At 36.4% G+C, this 26,409-nt stretch overlaps 1 protein-coding gene across 3 annotated transcripts in view; it reads left to right on the forward strand.

The window, feature by feature from the left end:
- CHRM3 (cholinergic receptor muscarinic 3) overlaps positions 1-26,409 on the forward strand; it is a 269,142-nt gene that overhangs the window by 128,677 nt on the left and 114,056 nt on the right. For 2 of the 3 annotated variants that reach the window (XM_027895762.1, XM_027895760.1), the window contains one exon: positions 14,206-14,308. In XM_027895762.1, the coding sequence (XP_027751563.1) occupies positions 14,211-14,308 (98 nt within the window). In that variant the 5' untranslated portion in view covers positions 14,206-14,210. Of the gene's footprint in view, positions 1-14,205; positions 14,313-26,409 lie in introns of all 3 variants that reach the window. The other variant, XM_027895763.1, reaches the window with a different exon arrangement.

Below are 26,409 nucleotides of genomic sequence, written 5' to 3' on the forward strand. Positions count from 1 at the left end.
GAGACTGAAAAGACTGCATATAGCTTCATTCTTTGAATTCTTTTAGCAATAAAAACAACTTTAAGTAATTTTCTTGTAAAGAAGAACTTAGTTTTTATTGATGCAAGTGAAAAAGATGAAATCCAAGGATACATTAGAAGGAGTGAGACAATTTTCTAATTGTCCTTTTTTCTTTCCCTGCTATAATGTTAGTGTTGGAAGATATGTCAACCTGAGGTACAAATTTGCTGTTCTTCTCATTACTGAACCAGCAAAAGAACTTCTGTGTAATAACAAATAAGGTTTTTCATGATTAGAGTTCGTACAAGATTCAGTTGGATGCTTCTCTGGTCAGATGGAAAAAACACTTATCAGAATCAGTTGAAATACTATGCAGAGATCAAATTTCTTTCCTTTTTATTTTTTTTTTTTTTGTTTTGTTTATTACTTTATTTGTATCTGTATTTTACTCTTGATGTTATATATTTGCTAAAAAAGATTTTTTTGAGCTGTCTTATATTTTGACTTATTTTTACAGATATAGAATTCCCAAGTAGCTGATTTTCTCATCCTGTGTCTGGAAAATTAAAACTAAAGTTAGTAGATACAATTAATCTGGACATAAGAAACCTGGTGGTTCCCTGACAGAAGAAAAGTTTAATTTCCTTTTAGAGAATGAGCTACAGTTCAACATATTTTCTGATATGATTTGCAGTGCAATGTTCTGGAATGTGCCACTGCAAAACATGTAGCAATCTCACCATTTTACCAGTTCTTCTAGGAGAATTCGGCAAACTAGTTTCTTAATCTAAGGGGTAGAAATAGATTGGAGAGTGCACTCTAAGTTAGAGGGAAAATGTTCTTAGGTTGAAGAAGGGCAAGGAAAGAGAAATAAAGAAAAGTGTCGCTGGAAATTTCTCTGTTAGGCTTTGTTTGGAGTACATGTGTAGTTCCTCTTTTTACTCTGGAACTAATCCTGGCTTCAGACTCGCTGGTCTGTGTGAGAAGCCCATGGGAACTGCTGTGCCGTACAAACAGGTTGGCATCAAGACTTGCAGGGTGCTTGGTGCAGCAGCATTATTTCAGCAAAACCTAAGAATTCTTTTCAATGGTACAATGCAAATTCATGATCACCTAAGCTCTCTGCTCCTGCAGTATTTGGTTGGTTTTTGGTTGAGTTGTTTTTTGGTTTTCTTTTCTTTTCCGAAAAGCTTTTGTGTCTAGGAGTGGATAAATATGAATGCTATGCATAGGTTTATTGCGAAATGTCATCAACATCATCTTTCGGGAAGCAGGGACCTTGACTCTTCATCTGGAGCATGGTGCATTTCAAAGTGGAAAAGAGAGACTTCTTTCCTTGTATATCTTCCTTTTGAGTTGAGCATTGGGTTGAGTAGAGTAGTTGGGTTGCAGCAGCTTAATTTAGTAACTGGGATTACTGTGAGGCAATAACTAGAACAGCGGAGTATGTTGACGGTGAGCTATTTTTCTGATAATCTATTCTGAATTATAGTGTTTTTAGTAATCTCATTTTGTGAGAAGAAATGAGAGTAAAACCCAGAAATATCTGCCCTATGATTTAGTAAGTACTGTTGCACCATTAAAAAGACCAAAAGCAAACTGTGGAAGACAGTTGTTCAGTGTGGTGTTTCCCCCCTTCTGCCAAAAAAAGGTGCGTGTTTCTTCATTAAAGGTTGTGTCTAAGGTGAACAGCCACAGATTGGTTGCACATTAATTTGCTAGAGAGTTTACCAAGTCATTGGAATGCTCAACAGTTGTGTAAAGAGAGGCCTCTTTTAAGTAAAAGCAACTCTCAAAGTCGTGAGCATTATAAAATTCTATTCTGTGCACCAGAGCAAATCTCAACCTCAGTTAACTTTGCTTTGAAATGCACCTCGTTTATATTTGCAAGTAAACAACCAACAGCTACTTCCTCTGCCTCAGCAAAGATGATTCTACTTGGTTGAAGGCTTATAAACCCCACCTGGGAGCTTGCATTGCTGGACCCTCTCTGTTACCCATCATGTGTTTCCTTACACTGCTTTTTTTTTTCTCTTTTGAAGTGGTATGCTTTTAAATAGGTGATATTTTTACAACTAATGCATATATAAGTGTTTGAGGCATCAACACACTTTGCATGATTTCATACTGCTTTTGGAATTTACAGGCTTATTAAAATGTTCCCAGTTGTTCCTTTTGTTTGCTGGGCTGAGAAAGAGCTATTCTCATACTGTGTAACCACACAAATAATGGGGGCCTTGAAATGTTGACTTGTTTGAAGTTAGGTGGCAGGGAAAAGAGTTTTGTAGATGGAATTTATTTATTTTCCCCAAGTTACAAAGGCTGTCCTTGAATGTTACTAGCTATTAAAATATAACCACCCTGTGGTTTAAACTGATATTCCCATTAATTTAGCTCCCCAGAAGAAAACTGTACCACTTAAAGGAATAGTTGACACCACAAGCAGTTTTCAGCAATGCTTTGGCAAACATTCTTCCAGAATAGTAACACTATCGAGCAATGCTTGCTTCTCCTTTTACATTGTTTTTGCTTAATGGGTGTTGACACTGGGATTCATTCACTGACTTAATGTAGAACAAGATTATGACCTTATTCTTGAACTGTAAAAAAGCACATACAGACAATTTATTTTTTTTCTTAAGAAAAAAAATAAAATATAGGAATATGTTAACGTTCAGAGTTGAAGCAGCTAATGTTCCTGTCTGTAAGCAATATATTTGCTTAGCTGGCAGCACTGTCTTAAAAAAATAGGAGGGCATGAAATACTGCCTTAATGCCTGTTGGAACTAAGCTATGCTTTAACAAGGTTTACAGAGGAGGGGAAGATGTCTGCAGGACCAAGACTCCTGTGCTGGAAGAAAAGTGGCATGGGTGGTGCTGAGAGGGTGATGTTGTAGCTTTGTGCTCTCTGAATAATCTGGTCAATGCAAGGACAGTCTTTTTCCTTTTTTCAGAGGTCAGTTCAATATGTCATCTTTGGTAGAGTTCTTGGCAAAGTCAATGTTTAGTTGTAAATCCTGAAACCAGCTGATTTCTCCATTGACATACATTTACAAAGGCTGGTGGTGTTATGGTTTTCCGTCTATCTAACTATATAACACTAACTGTTCCTGTATATGACATCAGTCTCATTTTCTCATTATAAATTCTTAATAATTAGATTTATGTTCATAAACATTGCTAATTAAACAGTAGCTAAACAAGTCAGGTAGAGTTACAGGAATTACTTCTGTTGCTTTGGCAGACTTGATAAAAGCTTTAGAAGTTTAGTTTAGCAATGGAATTTTAGACCATTTTCAGATGACTATGAAGAGTGTGATATTTGCGGGCTTGGAAAATCTTCATGTCTTGACTGCATCAATGCTTTATAAGATGGAAAAGGCTAGAATTTCATTGAGACTCTTAGTTTTGGGTGGAATCCAACTTGCCTAAAGTTAGCTAAGTGTGGATGTTTAATCTAAATCAGCCATTGAACGTTTTCAGATGATCCTGACAAGAAGCTGCTGCGAAGGATGATTCATATACAAATAAAATAAGTAGCTAATTACATGGTAACAACAGCCCTCTTTAGGGCATTTCTTACATCTCTGGGAAACTGAGCAACAGGGATACTGCTGAAGGAAAAGATGCAGTGTTTTTTAGAATTTATGCAGTTACCATTTTCATAACAGTGGAGTAGTATTATTCCTCCTGAAGTCAGTTAATTCAAAAATTACCCATTATGATCCTTTTTTTTGCAAGGAAAAAAAATTACACAATAAGTCCTGTTGCTTACTCTGCATTGGCATTTTCTTCTTCTAATGTAAGACTGCTGTCTGAGCTCAGCCTTGAGTATTTTCACTCTGGCTTTGACTTTTTTTCATCTTACTGCATTTAGAAAAATAGCTGAGCTTTCTGTCTCATTTTCTGTTATGTCAGCAAGATGCAGAATTTCTGTAATTACATTGTTAGCTTGTAATAAATCAGGACCTTACTTGACTTATGAACCCCATGAAGATGATCACATAATTTTTGTCTGTAAAGTCTTTATTAATTTAAAATTTTATGCCAGTGAGAGCCATTGCTTGGGCTGATGGGATGCTGATGTTATGTCGTTTTCCAGTGGCAGCAAATGTTGTAAGGCAATGCTGCTGAAGATCTTAATTGCCTCCATACATCTTGGTGTTCTTTAATGCCTCTAAATTAATTATGCATTTCAATATTTTTATTAAGTCTTGAATTGTGTTACTTCAGCAGAAATATAAAGCTAATATGATTGTGTACCATAGGAATGGAAGCACCTGTGTTTTTAAGGATTATTCCCCAGCATTGCAATTATTCAGTAACTATCTGGTTCAGAAGGTTCACAAAACATTTTGCTCGTGTGTTCCTGGGGGCCACTGAATAACTTATATGTAATTTACAGTGAAAGGTTGAAAGCCTCAATTACAAGTTGCCTCAGAAAGAGAGTATAAGAAATGAAGGCTATTGCCAATAGCTTAAGTGTCTGTAGAAACAGAAAATATGTTAAATAAAACTTATTTGCAGAAAAAAACACTGTATCTCATATTAAAGGGAAAGGCAATAATAAACAAAGTCAAACCCAACAGTCCCTGCCAATCTAACCTGCCTAATTTTCTTCCTACCTTCAGAATTTCTTATTGGCTTAAAAATTATTTAATTTTTTTTAATTTATGCCGGGTTCTTTTACAGAATCTAGCTAGGTACCTGAAAATTTTAGTATTACTGGCAGCATTGGTTCACATCACTTTGAGATTGGATTTGTATTGTTAACCTTTTCTTGAAGAGAAAAATAGTTTTCCAGTATACTTTCTCCTCTGCCTGCAACAGGAAAGAAAACAGATAAGAATCCTCTCCCTGGTTTCAGAAGCATCTCAATTTTCTGAAATATTTAAAAATCTAAGTCTCCTCCAGTCATATCATCTATCAAAAATCCCACGTCATTTTGTTTGCTTCCTAAGGCATCACTATGAAAATTGTATATACAGGAAAAATAGAATCATCATGCTTTAGGGAACATCACTTCTACTGCAAATGTATAGAAACAACACTACTGTTCTTTGATTAGAGAAGAAAACCTGCATAGGTAAAACCCATGGTTATTCCAGCTAGTAAACGTGGCTGGGGTTGTCATCAGTTCTCAAGAGAAACCTGTACTTTTACATTTTGTCTAGATGACAGCACTTCCATTACTATGATGACCTGTGAAATCACAGAAATAGCAAAGCGGTGCTGCAGCGCAGGAGTGATTATAGTGAAGTAGTCAGAAGTGCCTGCTTTTTTGATGTTGCTTGTGGAATTCAAAACCTATGGGCAGTGCACAGACCTTCTGGTCTGCATCAACTCTCTGTCCTGGTTCGGGTATAGGTCATGCTGCTACTTTCGTAGATACATCCCATTAGAACTTAATCTCATGTATCACTGAGTTTATATACTTCTGGAGTCGCTTACAGTGTCTTACTCATATTAACTCGTCTGAGTAAATGTATATCTGCAGCAGATGTTGATTACTACTGCCCTTGCTAGTAATCATTTCCAAGCTTTTCCTAATGCTCAGAATTAAATAAATCCTGTGCAAAGCCAAACCTGTATTAGCAGAAGAGTTAAACTGTGATAGGAAAGCCACTGGCTTATTTCCCCTGGGCACTCTGTTTAGTTTTAGTAAAGCACTGGGATGATATAGTATACTTTGGAATTTTGGGAGTCTGATTTTTTTCTTAAATTCTAAAATTCATGACAGAATGTGGCATGACACAAGGGTTTCATGTTAGGGGTTTTATCTTCCCACGTATTATTATTTTTGGGTTTGTTTTTTTTTTCTTTCTCATCCCTTCTCCCCAGCACCTAAAAGCTGTTTGGACTTTTGATTTCTATAAACCTTCAAACAAAGTTCAAGATACTGATAAAGAAAGAAATAGATGAGCTGCTTTTTCTAAGAGTTCTGTATTGAAGTTCTGTATACTGATTCAAAATGATAACAGATCTTTAGCTGCACAGAAAACCTCTGTAGATCACTTGCAGTGTGGTTAACAGATTTTCAGACATGGGCAAATCCCACAGTATACTTATGGTGTTCCCCCATGGGGGGTCAGGAGTATTTCCCTGCAGTGAACCTTTCTCTTGGTTTTTGCTCCTCAACCCTGAAGTCTGTGTGGCTGTTCACAATGACAGAGAAAAACAGCAAGCAGGAAGCTGCATTCTTAGTAATGAGAAATTTTAGTTAAAAGTCGAAATCAGCAGCTTTTCCTACACTGGCTTGTGTTATATTAGATATTGCTGTAGTCTGTAAAATACTATATGTATTCAGTCCTGGGGCTGAAGTACAATTAGGCTTTTACACAAAGAAGTGCTATTCCTTCCTGTTATGCAACGAGACCTAAAATGGGCAACCTGCCCCTTTGAACACTGGCATCAAAGCGAGCAGTGACTGCCAGACCATGCAAAACTGTCCTTGCTGGGTAGCAGAAACCTCCCAGTAAAGCCTGGAGTTGTGATCCACACCAATTCCTTGGGCATTTTGTACTGTATTAACTCAGTGGGTTAGATTGTGGTGCTAGTAATGCCACGGTTGCAGTTTTGATCCCTGTATAGGTCATTCACTTAAGAGTTTGACTTAAGAGTTGATGATCCTTGTCTCAGTCCCTTCCAATTCAGAATATTTTGTGATTCTCTGTGTAGCCTGTGGGCGTTACTTTGGAACACGGTCCATCCAAAAAGCAACTGTTCAGGACACTTTCACAGACCAGAGCTGCTGAGTTGCTTTGGTGGTGGCACAGAGGAAAAGAGTCATAGGTTGTGGTCAGTGCATGGTACCTCCTCTCTGCCACTCCTTCTTTGTGCTTCTCCCTGTTCCAGCCTTGAGTCTCCACAGGCTACTGTCCTTCATGATGAACCTATTCCGGCCTGTGTTCTCTTTGGGCCACAGGTCCTGCAGGGCATGACCACCTGCTCCTTTATGGACTGTGTGGAATTGCTTTGTTCTCTTCTAGAGATGTTTTCTCTGAGGCAACGCCAGAGTTGCTGCAGGGCTCATCCATGCCCTGTGGTGTGTGTCTTGGAACCAGCTGGAACAGGCTGCACCTGGCATGGCATCTCTCCTCACAGATGGCCCTGCAGCATGGACATGAATCCCCAGAACAGAGGTTGCACTGGAGGCTGTGTCAGCACTGCCGTGTTTGCTGCTGTCCCTGGGGCACGAAAGGCTTTCTTCCTTCCCTTCCCAGGGATCCTCTGGGTGCCTAGAAATAGCTACAGCCACAGAAGATGGTGTGGACACCTCTGTCACAGTGTCCCAGGGTCCTGATCCTCAACACAGGAAGACACTTGCTCTACAAGAGCTGAAATTGAGGCTGGAGCTGGGCAGGCACCCACACACCAGGCTGTTGGTTCCACAGGGCTGCACTGTGGGAGATGGCAGGTTTAGAGCCAGCAGACATATGGTTGGGGTGGCCCTGGCCTTGGGCCACACCTGCACCCCGTGGCATTTTTAGAATGATTTCTGAGCTCTCAGGGTTTCAAATTATTTTTTAATTTAAAGAAAGGAGAAAAAAATTCTTCAATTCAGCAAATAGATTTAGTGAAACATCTTGGATAAAGAAGTTTAACTCCAGTAAGATGCAATTACAGTAGTTGTTGGGTCTGTAGCTCTTGAGTCTAGGAGATGGACATTTATTTTTTCAACACCTTTTTCCTTTGCTCAGAGACTTAGTTTTATATGTTTGAATATAAAAGCTGTATTGAAGCCACTGTTTGGGTTCATTTGAGGGGTTTTTAAAGGTTTGCATATACATACTGTTAACTCTTTTGATATAGAAGAGTAGATTTTGGTAGGTGAGTGTGGGAGATAATTGCATCTCTTGCCAACAGCTTATCTCTTCTCTGTGCTTATAAACATCTTCATTAGTCCTATAAACTCTCATCAGAAGTTTCATTAAGACATTTGTTGGGTAATTTTGTGTATCCTTAATAGAAACTGGAGTTTAGAAAGAAATTCATGATTACTGAGATTTTCCTGTACTGCCTGGCAGACATAGTTAGGAAAGGCCAAATTACGAACCATTTCCTACCTGGATACTCCAGTGATCAAGCAGCACATTTCCATTAACAGACTTACCATCCCTTTTCAGAAAAGTCCATCTGCTTCCAACTGATAAAGCAGCATATCATTCACTGTGCCTTCAGCTGCCTCATATGATAACCCAGAATTTTACTTATGCTTTTCTACTCTCTCAGATTTAACACCAAATGTGTATATTGTGCGCATAAGTCACACACAAATATTTCTTCAAATGTCGAAATGTCTAATTTTTCAAGATATTTATTTTTTCCCCTCTGTTTAGAGTAATCAGATAAACTGAAAAACACAAGAGGCAGAAACATTTGTTGCAGTGTTGGTGGAGAACAGGCTGTCACTAAGGCAGTCATGAATATCTTGAAACTTCTGAGTAGCTGTTAATAGTGAAACCTCTATGTAGAAGAAACCGAACTCTATGTTTGCTTGGGACATCTTTTTCAGTTAAGGCTGCCTTTCATGAGAGGAGGTATATGTTTTTAGCCCATAAAAAAAGAAAATATATATGTAGAGTGGAGCCTAATCTCATTCTAATGGGCTGAATGGATCAGAATATTTATCGACTAAGCAGTGAATGAAAGGGATATGTAAAAACAGTTATTACGGATACCAAATTACAATCATGAGAAATGAACGCTCAGGATTCATCAAAACAGATTTAGACATGCTATGTAATGGATGGTGGACATGAGATACTCCTAAAGCTTACTTCATCTCATCCTAGGGCCAGCAACTAAAATACATCATCACTGTTGATTGGTCCTTTGGCATGGCTACTTTTCCTGTGTTGGCTGTGCAGAGTCTGTAGAGCTTAGGGGTAGATGCCTGTAACTGCAAAGATATCTAAAGTTCAGTGGAACCGATTCCTAAACTATTAATGCCAGTAACTGTATACCAAATACTGAGTTTCCTGGTTTGGTCTGTTTAACCATTTTTGTCTTCTAGTGTCACGTTAAATTATACATGACATTTAAAAACTGTAGTGTAAAAAAAAAACTTTGTCAGAGAGGCTAGAAGTCAGGCATCAGTAAGCACCCGAAGGAATAAAAATCTAAGAGAAATTCTAATCGTGTCTCAAGTTTTCAAAAGGTTTTGTTGTTATGTGTCAGATACATAGAGAATTGAATAAGTATTGAAGAGCAGTTAAAAAGAAGAACTCTCCTTTTTTTTCCCTGATGTTTTCTTTTTTCCACAGGAGCTTGTTGTACTAATTAATTCAGACACTGTAGTGCACTTAAGCGATGTTTTCTATTTGAACTGAACTGAGTTGAACACCTTTATGCTGAGCAGATCTGAGTATTTCCATAGCAGCCACTCAACTTTGCAACTAAAACTCAGAAGTCACTATTGGAGAGTGAAAAAAATGTGGTTTGTCTAGACTGAACAATTTTTGAGCTATGAGAGTACCAATCTAAAATCATACCTGAAATGTTTGATTTTTGTTGTACCATATTTCTTCGAAATTCAAAACAAAATGAAGGCTTCCACTTATTCAGCACCAAAAACAGAGTTGGCTAAGTCCATACTATGAATTGATATCTCTTCACCAAGACTATTGTCTTAATTCAGGATGTTAATCATTAATTTTTGTCTCTTTTAAACTGAATGAAAGGGGCATACAGTTATTGTTTTCAGTCACCCCGAAAAAATAAAAGTTGACAAGTTGAACAAACTTGTGTGGTATTAAATTTGTCCCAGCAAAGAGCTCTGTTTTGAGCTAGATGTTGTATGTTTTCCTATCATATCAGTGGAGAGGTACTTTTCTAGAGTATAAACATTGCAGTTGCAATCTGTTACCATACACCTTTTATCTTGTCTTGGTCCAGAATGATCCTAACCTCTTTCTAATGACATCCAGTGAAAGAAGTGCAAGACAGACACACTTCTTCCAGCTTACATACTTTTAATGTCTGAAGTTTAAGAATCAAAATATTTTCTACCATTTAAGGTCCATTGGAAATAGAAGCTGCAGAGCTGATATTGTAATGTGCCTTTTTTATGATTTTTTTAGTCACCATATTCATTAAACTATTAAAGCACCTTTTATCTATGTAGCTACATCTATATGCATTTTTGAAGATGACAAATGTACCTTATTATGTATGAAGTTTTGTCAGTCTGTGAATTTTATTTCTTATAGTGAGGAACCTAATTCCTGTGAAACACAGGAACTCATTTTCTCAGTGCAGAATCAATGTATGCAGATTTGTCTTCTCAAGTAAGCGGAGCAGAAATTACTGTATCCAGAATTTTGCTTTTCACAAAAGTAGCTCTCCTATTTAAAGGCCTTTTCTGACACTCAAGTCTCGAGTTTTTATCAAAAATAAATAAAAAGCTAAAGGCAGCACACAAATGTTCTTATTTTAAATAGGGATTCTTATGAATATAGGAGATGAACCATGCAAGTCATACAGTGTGATGAAACACTGAGAACCTGGAACACTAAGCACCTGCCTGTCCAGACAGCAGCATCTTTTAAGGTATTATAATCACAGATTTATTTGTGGTACCACAAATTTCAGTTCCCTGCTCTTCATAGTGTGCCCACATGTGCAGAGCCCCCCAAACCACACCCAAGCTAAAATCCTGCTAGGACCAGTCTCACAGTTTTATAACACAGATTGAGTGCCAATTCCTAGAAGCACCCCTAAAATTAAATTTTCCAGCACAGATGTAGTAATTGAGGTCGGGGGTGGCTGATGTTTCCCTAAATAGGTCCAGAATTCATGCTGATAACTGAGGTGGTGTTTGGGGGGGTTGTTGGCACGGTTGCTTCAAATGGAACTTGGTGTTCTGCACTGTTCAAGCTGAATTATCAACTGGTTTTGATTACTGTTCATAAAGAGTAGAGTTTATTAGCTTTGAAGCTGAATATACAAACAGCACAAGCTTATATGAAGCCACTTAGTTTGTCATAAATTAAGGCAATGAATTCCAAAGCTCTGAGTCAGAACCTGCATTGTTAGGGGACTAAAACTGGATTACTGATATTAATGGCATAAAATTAAAATATGGTAGAAAATTACGGGGAAGAATTTTTTTTATTAATAATAGCTTAAAAAGATAATGCAATAATTAATTAGTTTATTGCTAAATAAAATCATAACTCGATGAGAGGGAAATTATTAAAATTCCTTTTTAGTTGTCAGAAACTGCAATTCTTCAACTAAAAGGAGGCTGAAGTAACTAAAAAGAGGCTTCTCTTTTCAATTATTTTGCAGTCTTAAAAGTTTACGAGTGACTTAGCTGACTTTGATAAAGAAGCAGACTTCTTAAAATGATTTTTCTGCCCTGATAATGTAAATGACAAATGCTTTTCAACATTCATACTTGCTGTATAAAAAATAATGGAACAATTAATTTTTAAAGCATTTAAGTGTTTTTAAGTGTACTTCTCGTTGTTTCATGTTGTTGACGCTATGTAAGCATTCCACTAAGGACCTTTAGGGACAAACAAAAATTGGTACATGCAGTTCAAATTGTAGTTTTACTACATGAGTGAGTTTCTAGGGTGTAGATTCAGTGCTGCATCACTGGAGTGAGGTACTAAAATCAGAGCTGCTGTTTTGAAAAGTCTGGAACCATCCTTCCTGAGCCAAAAGATTGAGCTCTGCCACCGAAGGCTCCACAGTGTCCTTACAGAGGTTCTGCATCACTTTTCAGCGGAAAAACCCTTTCCAGGTGGGAGGTAGTTAAATGATACACTTGAGCTCTCTGGCTGCTCCTTGCTTGTTTCTGAGAGTTTTGCTTTCTTTGCAAGGTGACCCTCAGTGCAGGCACATTTCCTTGTGCTGAGCTCCCTGTGCACTGCCTATCTAGCAGCAGTGGTAGGAACAGAGTTTTAGAGTAGTAGTGCAGTGGCTAGGCCAAGAAATGCCTAGGAAAAGAAATGTTTCATGAAGCAGGTTTGGATCTAAACACAGATCTGGGCTGAGAGAGTATCAAAGGCTGTTCCTATGAAAGGGTTTGCCACACTGACACATCCAGCTTCCTTCTAATTAAGAATTGCTTGGCATTGTTTGTAAGACAAAAAATACATACTCTGGCCGTATTTAATCTGATTTGCTTCCTTTCCTTTCAGTCATTCAAATCTGACCTCTCCTGTACATTTGTTTTGAGGTGTTCAGATTCACTTCCACTCTGATGCCTTTCACTTCCTGACTGTGCATGGATAGTGGAGGGAATGGTTCTCTTCCAGGAGAGTGTTTTACCAGAGGAGGGAGATACCTTTGTGGTTAATGGTGTATAAGAACTATGTTAGAAGTGCTGCGTTAGTGTGCATGGATAGTAAATGTGTATTTTCTTCTATTCTGAAAATTAACTGGAATATAGTCTTAGCATTTTTTTTTAATAATCTGAGCCTTGCTGTTGTTGTTTTGGAGTTGTTGTTGGTTTTTGGTTTTATTTTGGTTTTTTTTCTCCTGAGAAACGGAATATCTAGCATAGCCAGTGTGTTCCTTCTCTGGTCTGCTGCCTCCCTTTTATAACACCTGGGAGTAAAATCCCTTGGTATTCTGGTAAAGGCTAAGACACTGAGCAAATATGTGGAACATCTTGATTCAGATTCACTATTTCGTGTTATTCAAAGGGGTCTTGAAGCCTTAGGCTGCAATGGCATGTAATAAATGAGATAATAATAGTACATGATTCTACTATATATTATTATGTATATATCTACTATATATTATTATATATAATAGCATATAATTATATTTATAGAAAATATATATTTCATGTATTTAAAATAAATATAAATTTTAATTTAGTATACATAAAATATGATATTCTAAGTAATTATATAAATATGATACACATATATGACTTATAACATAATGGAATATGGTGGTGCAAGGCTTGATATGTAAGCAGGTAACCCCAGGCACCAGGCTCTGGCTAGAGAAAATTTATTTTAACAGTCAAGAACATTGCAATCTGAATGATACATGTGCTTTATGGCCTGCCTGCCCCCCCCAGGCAGGAGCCTCCGGGCAGGTCTGTGAGAATTTTATCACTTGTAGCAAGGCAGTTACCTCTCAGCAGGTAAAGAGAACATACACAGCATCCTGCACAGGAACAAATTCCTTCCCACATTAAAGCTTTTCCCCGGCAGCAAAAGTTTCTTTGAACCAGTGCTAAGCTCTCCCTCCTCTCTATTTCTTCCAAAGGTCTTCTGCTCATACAGGTCAGTAGTTAATCCTTCTCCTACACTTCTGACTTCAGAAATTTACAACTTCTGCAAAGGAAAGTGTGTTGTTCACATTTTAATTATTAATATTTCTGCTTCCTCTGTCAACTTTTAAAAGCATCAGTGTATTTAATGCAGCTGATACTATAATGTATGGAGTATATTAGGAGTTTTATTTTTCTAGTTCTCTACATTTTTATATGAAATACAGTTTTTCAGACCAACTTTATAAATTGGTTAGCTTGACAGACTGAATAATTTGGGGAAGAAAAAGAGACCCCAGTTCTTAATTCTGCCCCTGTGTCAAGCTGCTCCTCAATCTGAATGAGCTCAGCATCCCATCTCCCTCTGTGTCTAGAGGTGCCAATTTCTGACACAAGAAGGAAAATATTGCTTTGCTTACTCAGCTGGAGATTTATAATAATAATCTCCCCAGGAAAGTGGTGGATCACCCAACATTGGACACTTAAGATTTGGCTGGACAATTTGCTGGGCCAGCTTGTTAAGGCTGTGTTTTTGCCAGGAAAGGTCCAACCTGGTATTTGTCGATTCTATGATTATTTGAGTTGTCTTGGAGAAACTGTTATCTTCACTCCAGTTTGGTTACTGGGTTTGAAAAAAATCATTTGAAAATACTGTGACCGTACATAGGTCTTTGGAGGTAAGTGTGAGCATCCCAAAGGCGTATCAGTACCATCTTATTACCACTGCTTCAGATCTCTGTCTCATAAATGCATGCTTGAGTTGTTCTATTTTCAACTAGATCTCTCATATTTAAAAAAAAAAAAAAAAAAAAAAGAAAAAGAAAAAGATTATTTAGCAATAGAAAGTATTAATAGCTTTTGTCATCTCTTGCTCCAAAGGAGGCCTTTTGGCTTATGTATCTGTGCCTCCCCCATTTTTCTGTAATCTATTTTAATAATTGTTCCGTCTTTTGTTTTGTTCACAGCCTACATGCTGACGCACTACCAGTTTTGTTTCCAAAAGAGGAGTTCACAGAATTACACAGTGTCTGATCCAACTAGCCGCTCTGATGATCCTCACTGGACAATGTAGGTAAAATTCAAAAAACCCTTCACACTGTATCTTTAAGAGTGTTCAACATGTTGGGAAACAGCTGATTTTTGGCAGGAGTGCTTACTTTGTGGAGTCAGGGTCTTTTGGAATTTATAGACTATAGTATAATTTATTAAGGCCCTGCAACTTGTGATATGTTTTATTGTCAATAGATGCATAAAAGTAGAGTGTCATATGTCACAATGTGTTTGGTCTTCTTGCTACATCTTTCTTAAGTAGTTATGGCTTCTGGCAACACTGTGATGCCTATTGTTCCTGTAGTCATACCTGAGCTAACTTTAGTAGCAGCTGCAGTGGTGAAAATTTCAGCTTAGGCACAAAATCCAGCAGAGAAATGGATAAGCAGCTGTTAAAGCTTGAGCTTCTAGTGATTGCAGCCACACAGGTAGCAGAATAAAAGCTAGCCAGATATGAGCTAAGCTGAATGGGTTTACATGCATGAACCTCTGTGTTTGTCTTAAGAGGAGTAGATGAGTACCATGGTACTGCTAGTCAGGAAAGCAATGCCTTTAGGTTATTTCTGTTGATTATCTTGAGCTTCTGCATAATCCTTCAAGTTTTCTATGAGTTTCAGACAAAATAAAAAATGCAGCCAATATTTCACCTCCAGGATTTCCCTGCAGAATAATTCAGTCTTGCTATAGAAGAGGTGGGAATCCAACAATTTAAATTCAATTCCTCAAAAAGTGTGTTTTTCCTTTTTGTTTTGATATTCTAGCTGCATTTACTTTCAGCAAATTTCCTTCCTCTGAGCTAGAAGACCTAGGCAAAGAACTAAATTTTTCTGATTAAATTGCCAGCATTATTATTTCTTGACTGCTTTCTCCGTTGTCTGCTATGCTGTTTTATGTCTCAATTGCAGTGGCATTTAAAATAATTTACATAAATTGGGTAGCTGCAGCGTTTATGTCTACATTATAGATGGTGTTTCTTTTACACTCCTTACACAGTCTGTCGAAGTTCTGCCTTGTTTTGCATTTCTAATTTTGTATAAATGAACTGTAAAAGTGGATTTATGGCAGTAGTTTAGATGGCCTGTATTTATACATACTAGTACACTCTCTTTACATGGAAAACAGCTCTTCTCGTATACTTGTCTTAGGGACCTTGGCACTGACAGTTTATTGTGATTGTTTCTGGAGTTTCCTGAGATTTCAGTCACTCAGTTGTGTCTGGAGAAAGCTTCTAACCAAGGTATCTCAGGAAAGCATTTTGAGAGCATACTAGCTGAATTGTATGGCTTCAATTTAACAAGTGTCTCAGATGAGTCCTGAAACAGTGCTTACTTCTGCTTTTGTAGCTCAAAGTTATGATATATTTGCACACTTATACACTGTTGGCTGTGTTCAGTTGCAGTTGATTTTACCTTTCATGTTGTGTTGACCATATTCTAGCTTTAATTAGATGTTTTTTCAAGTATTTTGTGTGAGGTAAAAGGTTGTAGATTTGGGCCTTTTTTTTTTTTTTTCTTCAGATGGCAGCATTTCTATGAATAAAATACTGAAAACACCTAACTTACTGGTTTAGTGCTTAAATTGTCATAATTCATAAGTGGGTTTCTATCTCTGGATTGGAGAAGAGATCCATATTCTCTGTTGTAAGTATCCAAAATCTTTCCCAGTTGTAACTGATGGGGAGGAAAGCAGTCCCAAAATATATTTATTATGCTGGAGAGGGTATCATGTCTAAGGAGAATGCCTTAGTAGATACCAGTGGCACAAATATTCCTCTGCAGGAAATTTTTTAATTGATGCCAAATATCAGAGTACCCCAAAGGAATGGAATTGAACTGTGTTCAGTTTTAGTCTAAAAGGAAAGTAACAAAGAAAATACCTAAATTCGTATAATTAACTTCTGCAAATTTTGTTACAGTCCACATCTCTCTTCCTGTGTAAACACTTATTATTTGTCACTTAGGCACTGGTGTGACAGGGAGGAAACTGTTAGCAAAAAATAAAGTGTTAAAGCACCAACTCATATAATCCGTTTTCAGACATAGATTAATATCTGATGTTTGTTTTTTTCCTGATAATAAATTATTGGCATCAAAGCCATTCACGCAAACAAATATAATGCTTTGCTTTAGATTTACACCACCCTGTCATGCTACCTCTTAAAGGATTACAGCTATAAAGAAATAAAAGAATAATGTTCTTTATTACCCACAAATGTGCAGTGTGTTAAACAGAGTTTGTCAGTTCATCTGAACATTTTACATTCATCAAGAAAAACAGAATTGTCTTGCTTAGCGAAGCTACAGTAGCTAGACTGAGTTGTCAGAGTCTTAAAGTCTTGCCTCAAATGCAAGGATAATGGTCACTGTGACGTATCTTTTTCATTTAATGCAAGTAATGTTTGTGCTTTAGTAGCTTTTAGCAAAGTATAGATGTTTGCAAAAGTGGTGGCACAGCTTGGCTCTGTAGTATAGGTATAAGACTGTTTAAAAACAAGCCCACTGTGTTAGAACTGATTAATATTTGTTTCATGTAGCCATAAATTTGATTATAAATATTTTAATGGATTTCAATATCTACCTGAAATGTTCTGTTATTGATAAAATCTACCAACTCCATCAGAAGTTTAACTCCAGAGCACTCATTTTTGTTTTATAGTTACCCAGAAATATTATTCCTTGAAAAATGGTTCAAGCTCTTAATCTAAAGCTAGTGAGAACTTGTATTTTAATTTATTTATCTATTTATTTATTTATCTATTTATTTATTTATAGGCTGCGGTAGTAGGTTAGAGCAGAAGAGTAGCTTTTTTTTATAAAAGAAAGAAACAATTCAAACCACTTGTAATTTGTTCCTACAGCTGTCATGGATTCATGCTGTAAGCAGTTGCACAGTTGGCCAAATCTTACACTGCTTACTTGCCTGGTCCCTTTGAAGTGACTTCCTGTGACGTTATTTCAGGAGAAGTATCACCATTTAGACTATTGTGTATCTGTGGCTGGCGTGTTGAGCTCATGGTTTATCCAGGAGGATAAATCTCCTATTATGCTTTAAAAGGATGATTAATGGCCAAAATTCATTTTCTAGAGACAGTTTCCTCTTTGTATCTAGTTATTTAACCAACTCTATGCAGTAGCTATTAAAGGTGAGGAGAGCACATAGACTGGGGTTCCATTTATTTGTTCATAGTTGTGGCAATTTTAATTGCTTGGAGGAGAAAAGGTGACACAAACTAGGCATTTATAATTTGCATCATAAAAGAAAGTGTACTTTTTATACTAGAATTAAAAATCAAAGGATTTATTATTTAAGTGAAAGATGGAAATATTTATGTATTTAAATTTAAGTATACAAAATATAATTACTCCCAGCTGAAACTCCCTCTATGGTATAGTATAAACAATTATTCTTTCATTATGTGCGTTAAAAAGTCAAGTGAAGTGATTATGGCTCAGTTCCATTCCCTCTGAAAAAACATAACTTTTATCAACAAAGATTTTTCTATAACTTATTTCTGATGAAGGACTATTACTTTTCAGAACAACAAATTTCTTTTTCCTCTGGCATTTTAAAAAATCTTGGGTTTTCTTGTCACGCACTTCACCAGACAGATCATGTTTAACTTGTGAGGGCTGACTAGTTTGCAGCTGTAGGTGGTATGTGAGATACAGACTTCAGGAAGAGCACGATTTCCATAACCACTTCAAAGGAAATACATTATAAATAAAGTACATTTCTCTGGGGGCTTAGAAACCATTCTGTTTATAATTTAAATTACATTAAGCTAAATAAAATAGTACAACAAAGCCCTCAAGAGAAAAATACTTCATTTAAGTTTAAACATTACATTACTTCCATTAATTGGAAGTATTTTACTCTCTCTCTAATAGTTTATTTTTCATTGAATATACATAATTAAAAGTATTGTCATTACAACAGCAATTCTTTCCCCTTTTGGATTCCAAGCCCTTCTGTTCAGTAGATCACTATAGTTTTATTTGTCTGCGTTTCTTCATTTCTCACGCCTTTATTATGGGTAACTAACCCTCTGAGCATCAGGTTGTGACAGAAGATTACCATCGCTGTGTCATGCATGTGCAAATTTATCTGGAACTGAGTCTCTCAACCAGCCTGAAGTTTTGTGTCAAAACAGTGGAGAGAGTGAAGCTTTCTTCTGTTGGAATATTTTTTAGTCTGCTCATCCAAGCTATGCTGCTTGCTTCTTCCAGAGCACTTAAAGGAGTAACTTGAGCACAGGCTTGCAACACAAGCAACAGAATCCATTAGTCTCCCTACTCTGTAAAGGCAACTTGGAGGCAGAGGGGGAACCTAATAGGATATGAATATAATATGTTGTCTAAGAGAGGATGACTAAGAAAGTCTTGGAAAACCTCAGTGAACTGTCTAACTGTAGGAGTGTTTTATTCCACCTTCCTTTTTCACCCCGTAACAAGAGACCATACAGGCTGAACCAAATCATGCTATCATTCCTAACAGCATGGAGGGCAGTCAATCTGCAGTGCCAAGCTCCTCTAATATTGACCGCTTTACAATATGTGTTTCTGTAGAAATAATCTAAGCACATTTAAGCTTACAGAAGCTGAAACAGGTTGCATAATAAAAGCAGTCCAGTCCACCATGCAGTACTTATTCCCACTATAGTATTAACTTTAAGCCAGCCACTAACTTCAAATTAATCTCCATTTAAGGTCTAAAGCACGCTTTTTGTTTCATATAAATAAATTTCAAATGAATATTTTTATGTGGAAAAATAAATCTTTGGATCTAAATTAAAAAAAAAAAAACAACCAAACATCCATGCACATATTTTTCCATAATTTGTAAAATGGTTGGATTTTTTATAAAGAAGACTTCTAATAAACAATAGTAATTAAAAATTTTGCTGGATTCAATAAAAACTTTGATGACCTGAGAGTTTCATGTTAGACTGAGTACCCCTTGAGGAAAAAAGATTCTAGAAAATGCTAAAGCTTAGACATGTTTTGTATTAACTCAGAACTGAAAAGTTTTATGAAAAAAAAATGAGACTTAGTTACAAAAGTCTAAAGAAATAACTTCTTCAGTATATTTTTCGGAGATTTTTCATTAATATTTAAATAAGGTTACAGATTCATAATATATCCTAAAGAAGTATTTCTTTCTTATTTCTACTTTATAAGATTTTTTTACCTCCAATATTATTTGTGTTTTCAAACTAATTTTTGTTCCTATTCTAAATGGTTGGCAAGTGATTAAATAATACAGGTAATGGACTCTGTAATGAAATACTAAATTTACTAGACTGTGGCAAATAGGTATTGTCCTAAGTTTTTCTGTGCTGTTTTTAACTTTCTGGTGGATGAAAAGGTGAACACAAGCCAGCAATGTACACTTGCAGCCCAGAAGACCAATTGTATCCTGGGCTGCATCAAAAGCAGCGTGGCCAGCAGGTCAAGGGACATGATTTTGTCTCTCTGCTTCACTTGTGAGACCCCATCTGGAGTGCTGCATCCAGCTCTGGGGACCTCAGTACAGGGAAGACACAAACCTGAAAAGAATCAGAGAGCTGTAGCACCACTGCTGTGGGGAAAGGCTGAGAGATTTGGGGTTGTTCAGCCTGAAGAAGAGAAGACTCCAGGGAGGCATTGCAAGCTTTTAGTACTTTAAGGGAACCTACAAGAAAGATGGGGACAGACATTTTAGCAGGGCCTTGCAGTAGGAGAGGGGATAATGTTTTTAAACTGAAAGAGGGCAGATTCAAACTAGATATAAGGAATAATATTTTTTACAATGAAGGTGGTGAAACAGTGGAACATGTTCCTAGAGAAGAGGTGGATTTCCCATCCCTAGGCTGTCAGCAACTTGACCTATTGAAAGATGTCCCTGCTGATTTCAGGGAATGTTGGACTAGCTTATTTTGCAGGACCTCAAACTGTTCTATGATTCTATGAATATTATTCTAAAATAATTTTCATTAGGCAGTTAAATTACACCATGATTACTCTTTTCCATTCTTGTCTCCTATGCCTTTCCACCGACTTTGAAGTTAACAGATAATAATTTTATGATTTTAATAAATGTATATGCATATATCACTAAATATTAAGATTGGGTCTTTGGTTGGGAGGGATTGTGATAGGATGAATAAAAAGGTAGTTCCTTATTAAAAATCTGAAACTGTTGTTCAGTGAAAGTTCACCTTTCTGTAGATAAATGTGTGTTTGTATCTCCAATCGACTGAGATGCTACGATGGTTCAGATCCTACTCTTAGGGCTAATTGCCTGATCATAACAAAGAAAAGTCCATGGAGAAATTCGGGTTGGTGGCAAACACTGGAGACATGGTTAGCACTCCTTTCATCCCCTTCCCCAGCTCTCATTACAGCTGTGTCCCCCTCGCATTGCCGGCTCCTCTCCAGATCCATGGTGCATGAGGTGACATAAAGTTCTCCTTGTAAACCTTCATGGGCAAGGACTTACGGAGGAACTTCTAGTATTATTGTAGTAATAAAATGTTAGGATTTTGCTGAAATGTCTATATGTTGTTGTCATAGAGGTGCATAGCTAAAGCTGTGAGGTAACTGGAATTCCTTTAATGAGGAGCTACAAGGCTTTGAAATGAGACTTTCTTTGGAATTTGCAAATTTTTCCATTTGACTAGTTGTGCATTTAATCTGTTTTCATATGCACACAGCTGCCACCCAGACATGCTCTGAATGACAGCAAGGCAGTAGATTGACAAGTTTCATTCAGAATATAAGTCATAGGAAAACACAGTTCAAAGTTCACTGACTGTTGTTTCATTGCAATTTAAAGTAAAATCAGCTTTCAAACGAATAGTTAATGTGGGAAGGAAAATATTTTAATTCCAAAACATCCAGAATTTTCATTATAAAATATTTTCAACCTTTTGTACATATAATGACACATTTCCTGGTATATTTTTCCAGTTACATTGCTCTGAAAGACAATCTCACCTCATATTTGTGCCTTTCATGTTGTCTCTTGTGATGTTATAGCACTGTCTTGAAATATCCCCTAAAATCATACTTTTTTTTTTTTTAATCATTGTTTTGAATACTGTGGTGAGCAATCAAAAATGAAAATACAGTATTAAAGTCAGATGTGCTTCAGGATATGTTAAGTTGCTTAAATGCTTAACAATGTAATATAAAACAGAAAACATTTATATAGATGTCAGCCATTTCTTTTTCGTTTTCTTATTTATCCTGTCAGTTTTCTGGGCAATGTATTGTGTCTGATTGTGGCTGCTATCAAAATACAAATAATAGCAGATGTCATATTGGAAGTATCAGTCCAGCTGCAGTTAGTAATCAATGTTGCTTTGAAGCAGAGAATGTAAGAGGAAAGGAAACGGCCCAGACAAAGAAGCTGCATTTATAGTGTTGCCGTGGGATTTTTTTGAAGCTTTTTTCCATTGTAGACATCAGAAGAATAAGGGGTTATAAAACTTAACTTTATACTCAGTTCTTGGGCACAGTGCATCATTCATGCATGAAAGCTAGAGAGGTTCACAGTCAGCTCTAGCAAGATGGTCACTACTCATCTGCCTGGTACTGGGATGAATTACAAAGCTTATGCTCTCATGCCAGTGCTTATCTTCTGACAAATGCCTGAATTTTATTGGTATACTCTTGCAGAAATGATCATACCCTAAGGTATAGTGATTCTCAACATTGGCCACTGTATTTATCTAAATCTAAAAGTTGTTTGCATATTAAAAAAAAAAAAAAAGATTGCTCAATGTTCAAAATGTTTTAAAATCTCAAGTTTGTTTAATGAGGTTTTGAATAGGTGACTGACTGAAGCTCACTGTTTCAGAACAAATTAAGCAGGTGCTAACTTAGGCTTGCAGCATGTACTGATACATTAGGCATGAGAGAAGAGTTCACTGCAACCTGTAACTGCTTTGTTGGAGAGCTCGTAAAACTTACCTTAGTGATTAATAGAAAAGAAGAAATTGATAGTATGCCTCTAAATTTTTTTGTTGTAGAAGATGTCCTATCTCCTGTATTAATTTCTATTAACAGATTGACTATGTTGACAAACTGACACTAAGGAACAGAGCTTAGGTATGATTGTGTCCTAGGTGGAAAAGAATTGATTACTATGATTCTTCAATTTAATTTTTTTAAAATAATCAATTAAATTATTAATTTAATTAAATAAAATAATTAGTTTAGTTACTTTGATGATTATCTTAAAATGAAGTGAAAAGTATGTTCAACAACAGCACAGCAAATTTGCAGTGTCACACTGTGGCTGAGGCCCAAGACAAGGTATTGCAGCACTTGGGAAAGATCAAAAGAGATGTTGCACAATGGAGAGCGTAGTTTTCTGTGGCGTGGTGAGAAGGACTCAGACTCAGTAACCCAAATGCCTTCTGCTTCTATTTGTAAATGGCCGTCGGCCAAACCACGTTCAATATTTGTTTCAGTTTGTCGTTTTTCTCACTTTTTTGGTATTTTTTCTACCGCTTTGTGACTTCTATGGGGTCTGATGAGCAGGGCCGCGAAGTCTTGTGTGTAATCATTGACCATTCCCTATGGAATTGCTGGGTGACAGAACTTCATGCAAAACAGCTTTAAAGAGAGAAATTCTCAGCCTGATTTCTGATTTTTAGGTGAGCTTTAGGCACCACTCCTGTACCACTTCATCTAAAGTTATTGGAGCCCTGGTGTGACTGTGCAAAGTGATTTGAATATCTGGAGTTTCATATGGGCTGAAAAACTTGTACTGGGCTGCTCATTGGCTGGCATTTACCACCTTGACTGACTTGTAAAACAAAACTTGTGAAACAACTTTCTGTCATAAAATTTGTCAGCGACATTTGTAATAACTGAATATAATGTCTGTCTTCAAAAGTACTGAGCTGGATCTTCAGGCTGTGTTGCTCTGAATAATTTTATAAGTATATCTTCTTTCCTTCTGAAAGATTAGCAGACATTAAATTCTTAATAAGAACTTGGTGTACTTAATGGTCCCTGAGGAAAGAAACACCAGGTGTTTCGTGTCGGTCTTTTGTTTGTTTTTTTTTCATGTGTGGAACACCAAGCTGTAGTTTGGCTGTGATAAACTATATTGTTTTATTTCTCTCTCCACGGGAAATAAGTTGCACTGTATACCAAAGTATTCCCTAGTGCTTCCTGGGTAGATGAAATGGACTTTTCAGTTTTTCGTCTTTTTTTTTGTGCAAGCTGGTGTCTGTTTGATGAACTGCATTTCTACTTTTCTGACATGAATCCGTACCTAGGATTCCTTTTCCTCTAAATAGTACCCAAGATTTTCCAATTATCAGTATACATTATCTTCATGCATCTTTTTTTTTTTTTTTTTTTTTTTTTTTTTTTTTTTTTTTTTTTTTTTTTTTTTTTTTTTTTTTTTTTTTTTTTTTTTTTTTTTTTTTTTTTTTTTTTTTTTTTTTTTTGGAACTGTTTGGATTATATGCCTAAAACCCAGTTAGGATTAGGAAAGGTTTAAAGTACTAGCAAATTAATTTTCTTATGACTCCATTAATTTATTGGAAAAAACTCAGAAACCTAAGGACTACCAACCCATAGATCCCTTTTTCTCTGTAACCAACATTTTGAATTACTATTGGCATTTTTTTGGTTATTTTTATTGCTGAAGAAGCTTTTGAAACTGTACCAAGTATCTACCAAAATATACAGGATTGTGTAATGAATTAGATGTCATTAAATACTTAAGTTAGATCCCTAGGGCACACATGTACAATCATTACTACTTGTAATATGTATTAACAGTTTTAGCTCTAAAAATTTAAGCTTAAGCTCTGTAGTAGGCACTATCAATAATTTGCTCATCATTTCTCAGTACACATAGGGATTTGTTGGAGAGGGTCAGTAGTTAGTGGGGTATTTGCTGAGGTTTCTTAAAGATAGTTTTAAATTTTATTTCAATGATTTCAGTGAATCTGGTTAGCTTTTTGAAATTCAACAAAATTAAAAGAGTACATCTTGAACAGTGAAGAAATGCCTGTATTCTTTTGGGCCCTGATCCTGCTAATGCTGCCTATGGAATAGAACAATGCTATAGGAGAGTGTCTGTTATATTAAAATAAAGAATCAAGGAAGTAAAGCTTCAAACTTTCAAGACATGAAGGTAGGGAGCTGTCTGTAAGAGAGATATATATTTAGAAAAATTATTTCAAGTTGCTAGGACTTATTTCTAAGGGAGAAAAAAGAGAAAAAAGATATTGTATTTAACAACTGTTAGAGGAAATAGGGCTTGATCTTTTGAAAGTCCTGTGGAGGACCCCTATATGCTAAGCTACACAGAATTTAATCTACCTCTGAAAGATGAAAGGATGAGGTGAGACAGCCAGAATTTAAGCCTCTGCTTCCAGGGAGTCTAGGTTTTTCTACCTTAGTGATTAGATCTCAAAGGTACTTTCTCTGGCTATAATTCCCTCCTAATTGATTTAAAGAATTGTTTACAAACTGACTGTATCTCCATGAGGTAGTAAGGACCTTCCATTATTTCAGTGCAGCGACCAAGAGGATTGAAAGTCAGGTATTTGAGAAAACCATAGATTATTCTTGGTTGGTTTCTTCTTGCTCAGTCCTTTTTCATTTAGGATACTTGTTGCATAAAAAGATAACACATCTTTGATTTTCCAGTTCAGTTTCTGGTATAAAGATTCCAAAATGTAGGAATTTATATTTCTTATATATCAGATGTAGAAAATTTCCTGAAGATTAAGCAAAAGGGATTCCTTTCTTTACCTATCTATTTATGTGTACATGCATTTGTTTATTTTTTTACATTTTCTCTTATATCTAAAAGTTTAAAACCAGTGGAACTCCGTTGTTCCACTTGTGTGAAGCTTGAATCAGCATATGATAATGGAAATACAGAAAAGCATATAACTTTTCTTGATCTACTAATTAACTCAATAGTTTAAAAAGGCTGAAGTTGTTGTTCAGAATTTTAAATATAAAAGCAGTATAGGGTTGTGTTTTTTTTTCAAATTTAATAGTATCATATAGACCTAATGTGAATGAAAACATCTTTTTTCCTGGAACTTTATGATTCAGCATAATGGCACATTTTAATTTTAGGATAGTCTATGCATTCTCTATCATCAAAATCTGACTTTTTAAGTTCAACATAGATATATCAAATGTTTTTTATTTAATTTTTTAATTTTTCTTTTTTTTTTTCAATTATTTTTTTCATTCCTTAAGTGTCTAAAGGAGCTTAAACTTTCAAGGAGAAGTTTTAGAATATTTTTTTTAGAGTGAAATAACATATTTCTGACAGTTTCCTGACCCAGAATACTAAATCAAGTTGTAAGTGAGGATTGGGTCAGAGAGGAGACGCACATGATTTCTGAGCTTTGTGCCAGTGGCAGGGGACGTGAGCCCAGGATTTTTCTGCCCCATTTACAGAGAGCTGAGAAGCAGCAGCAACAATATTGCACTGGGAAAAGCTGTGCATTATTTCATTTCTCACCTCTGTGCAGAAGTATGAAAATTGGAGTGGTTGGGATGGTCCACTGTATCTATTTTTCATCAGAAGAAAATAAGCACAATCCATGATTTTTATATGTGCAAACACATCTCTTGAAAAAATATCTCCCTCTGCCTGACATGGACCAAATGGGCCTATAGGCATGTCTCACAAACGTAATGAACCAAAGAAACAGAACATTTATATGATATTGTTAATCTCAGAATAACACAGGAGACTTTTATCTGCAACTTCTGATAATGACTAGATAGGAAGCATGGATAAACTGTGGGAGATTGCCAGCTCAGGTGGGATCTCGGTAGGCAAGGACTTGAGAGCACAGTTGTCTGAGGGCAAGCACAGCAGTCCCTTATTCACAGGTGTAAATGTTGCTATGCCTAACCCTCCAGAGAGGGCTATAACAAGTGGGCTGGAGTGGATACGGTCTAAGCTTCAATATGAGAAGGTTAACTAATTATCATAGATAACTGCAAGGAAAAAATTCTACAAAACCAGCACGATGTATGCATGATCTTTTCAAAGAATGACTTAGGGCAGACTGCATTAGAACAAGCTGGCAGGTCGTACAAGGGATAAGGTTGCTGTAGCACAGAAATTGTGCAGAAGTA

The sequence above is a fragment of the Empidonax traillii genome, unplaced genomic scaffold, assembly GCF_003031625.1.
Source record: "Empidonax traillii isolate 1590-97213 ecotype Southwest subspecies unplaced genomic scaffold, ASM303162v1 scaffold466:size1224651, whole genome shotgun sequence".
NCBI classification, from domain to species: Eukaryota; Metazoa; Chordata; class Aves; order Passeriformes; family Tyrannidae; genus Empidonax; species Empidonax traillii.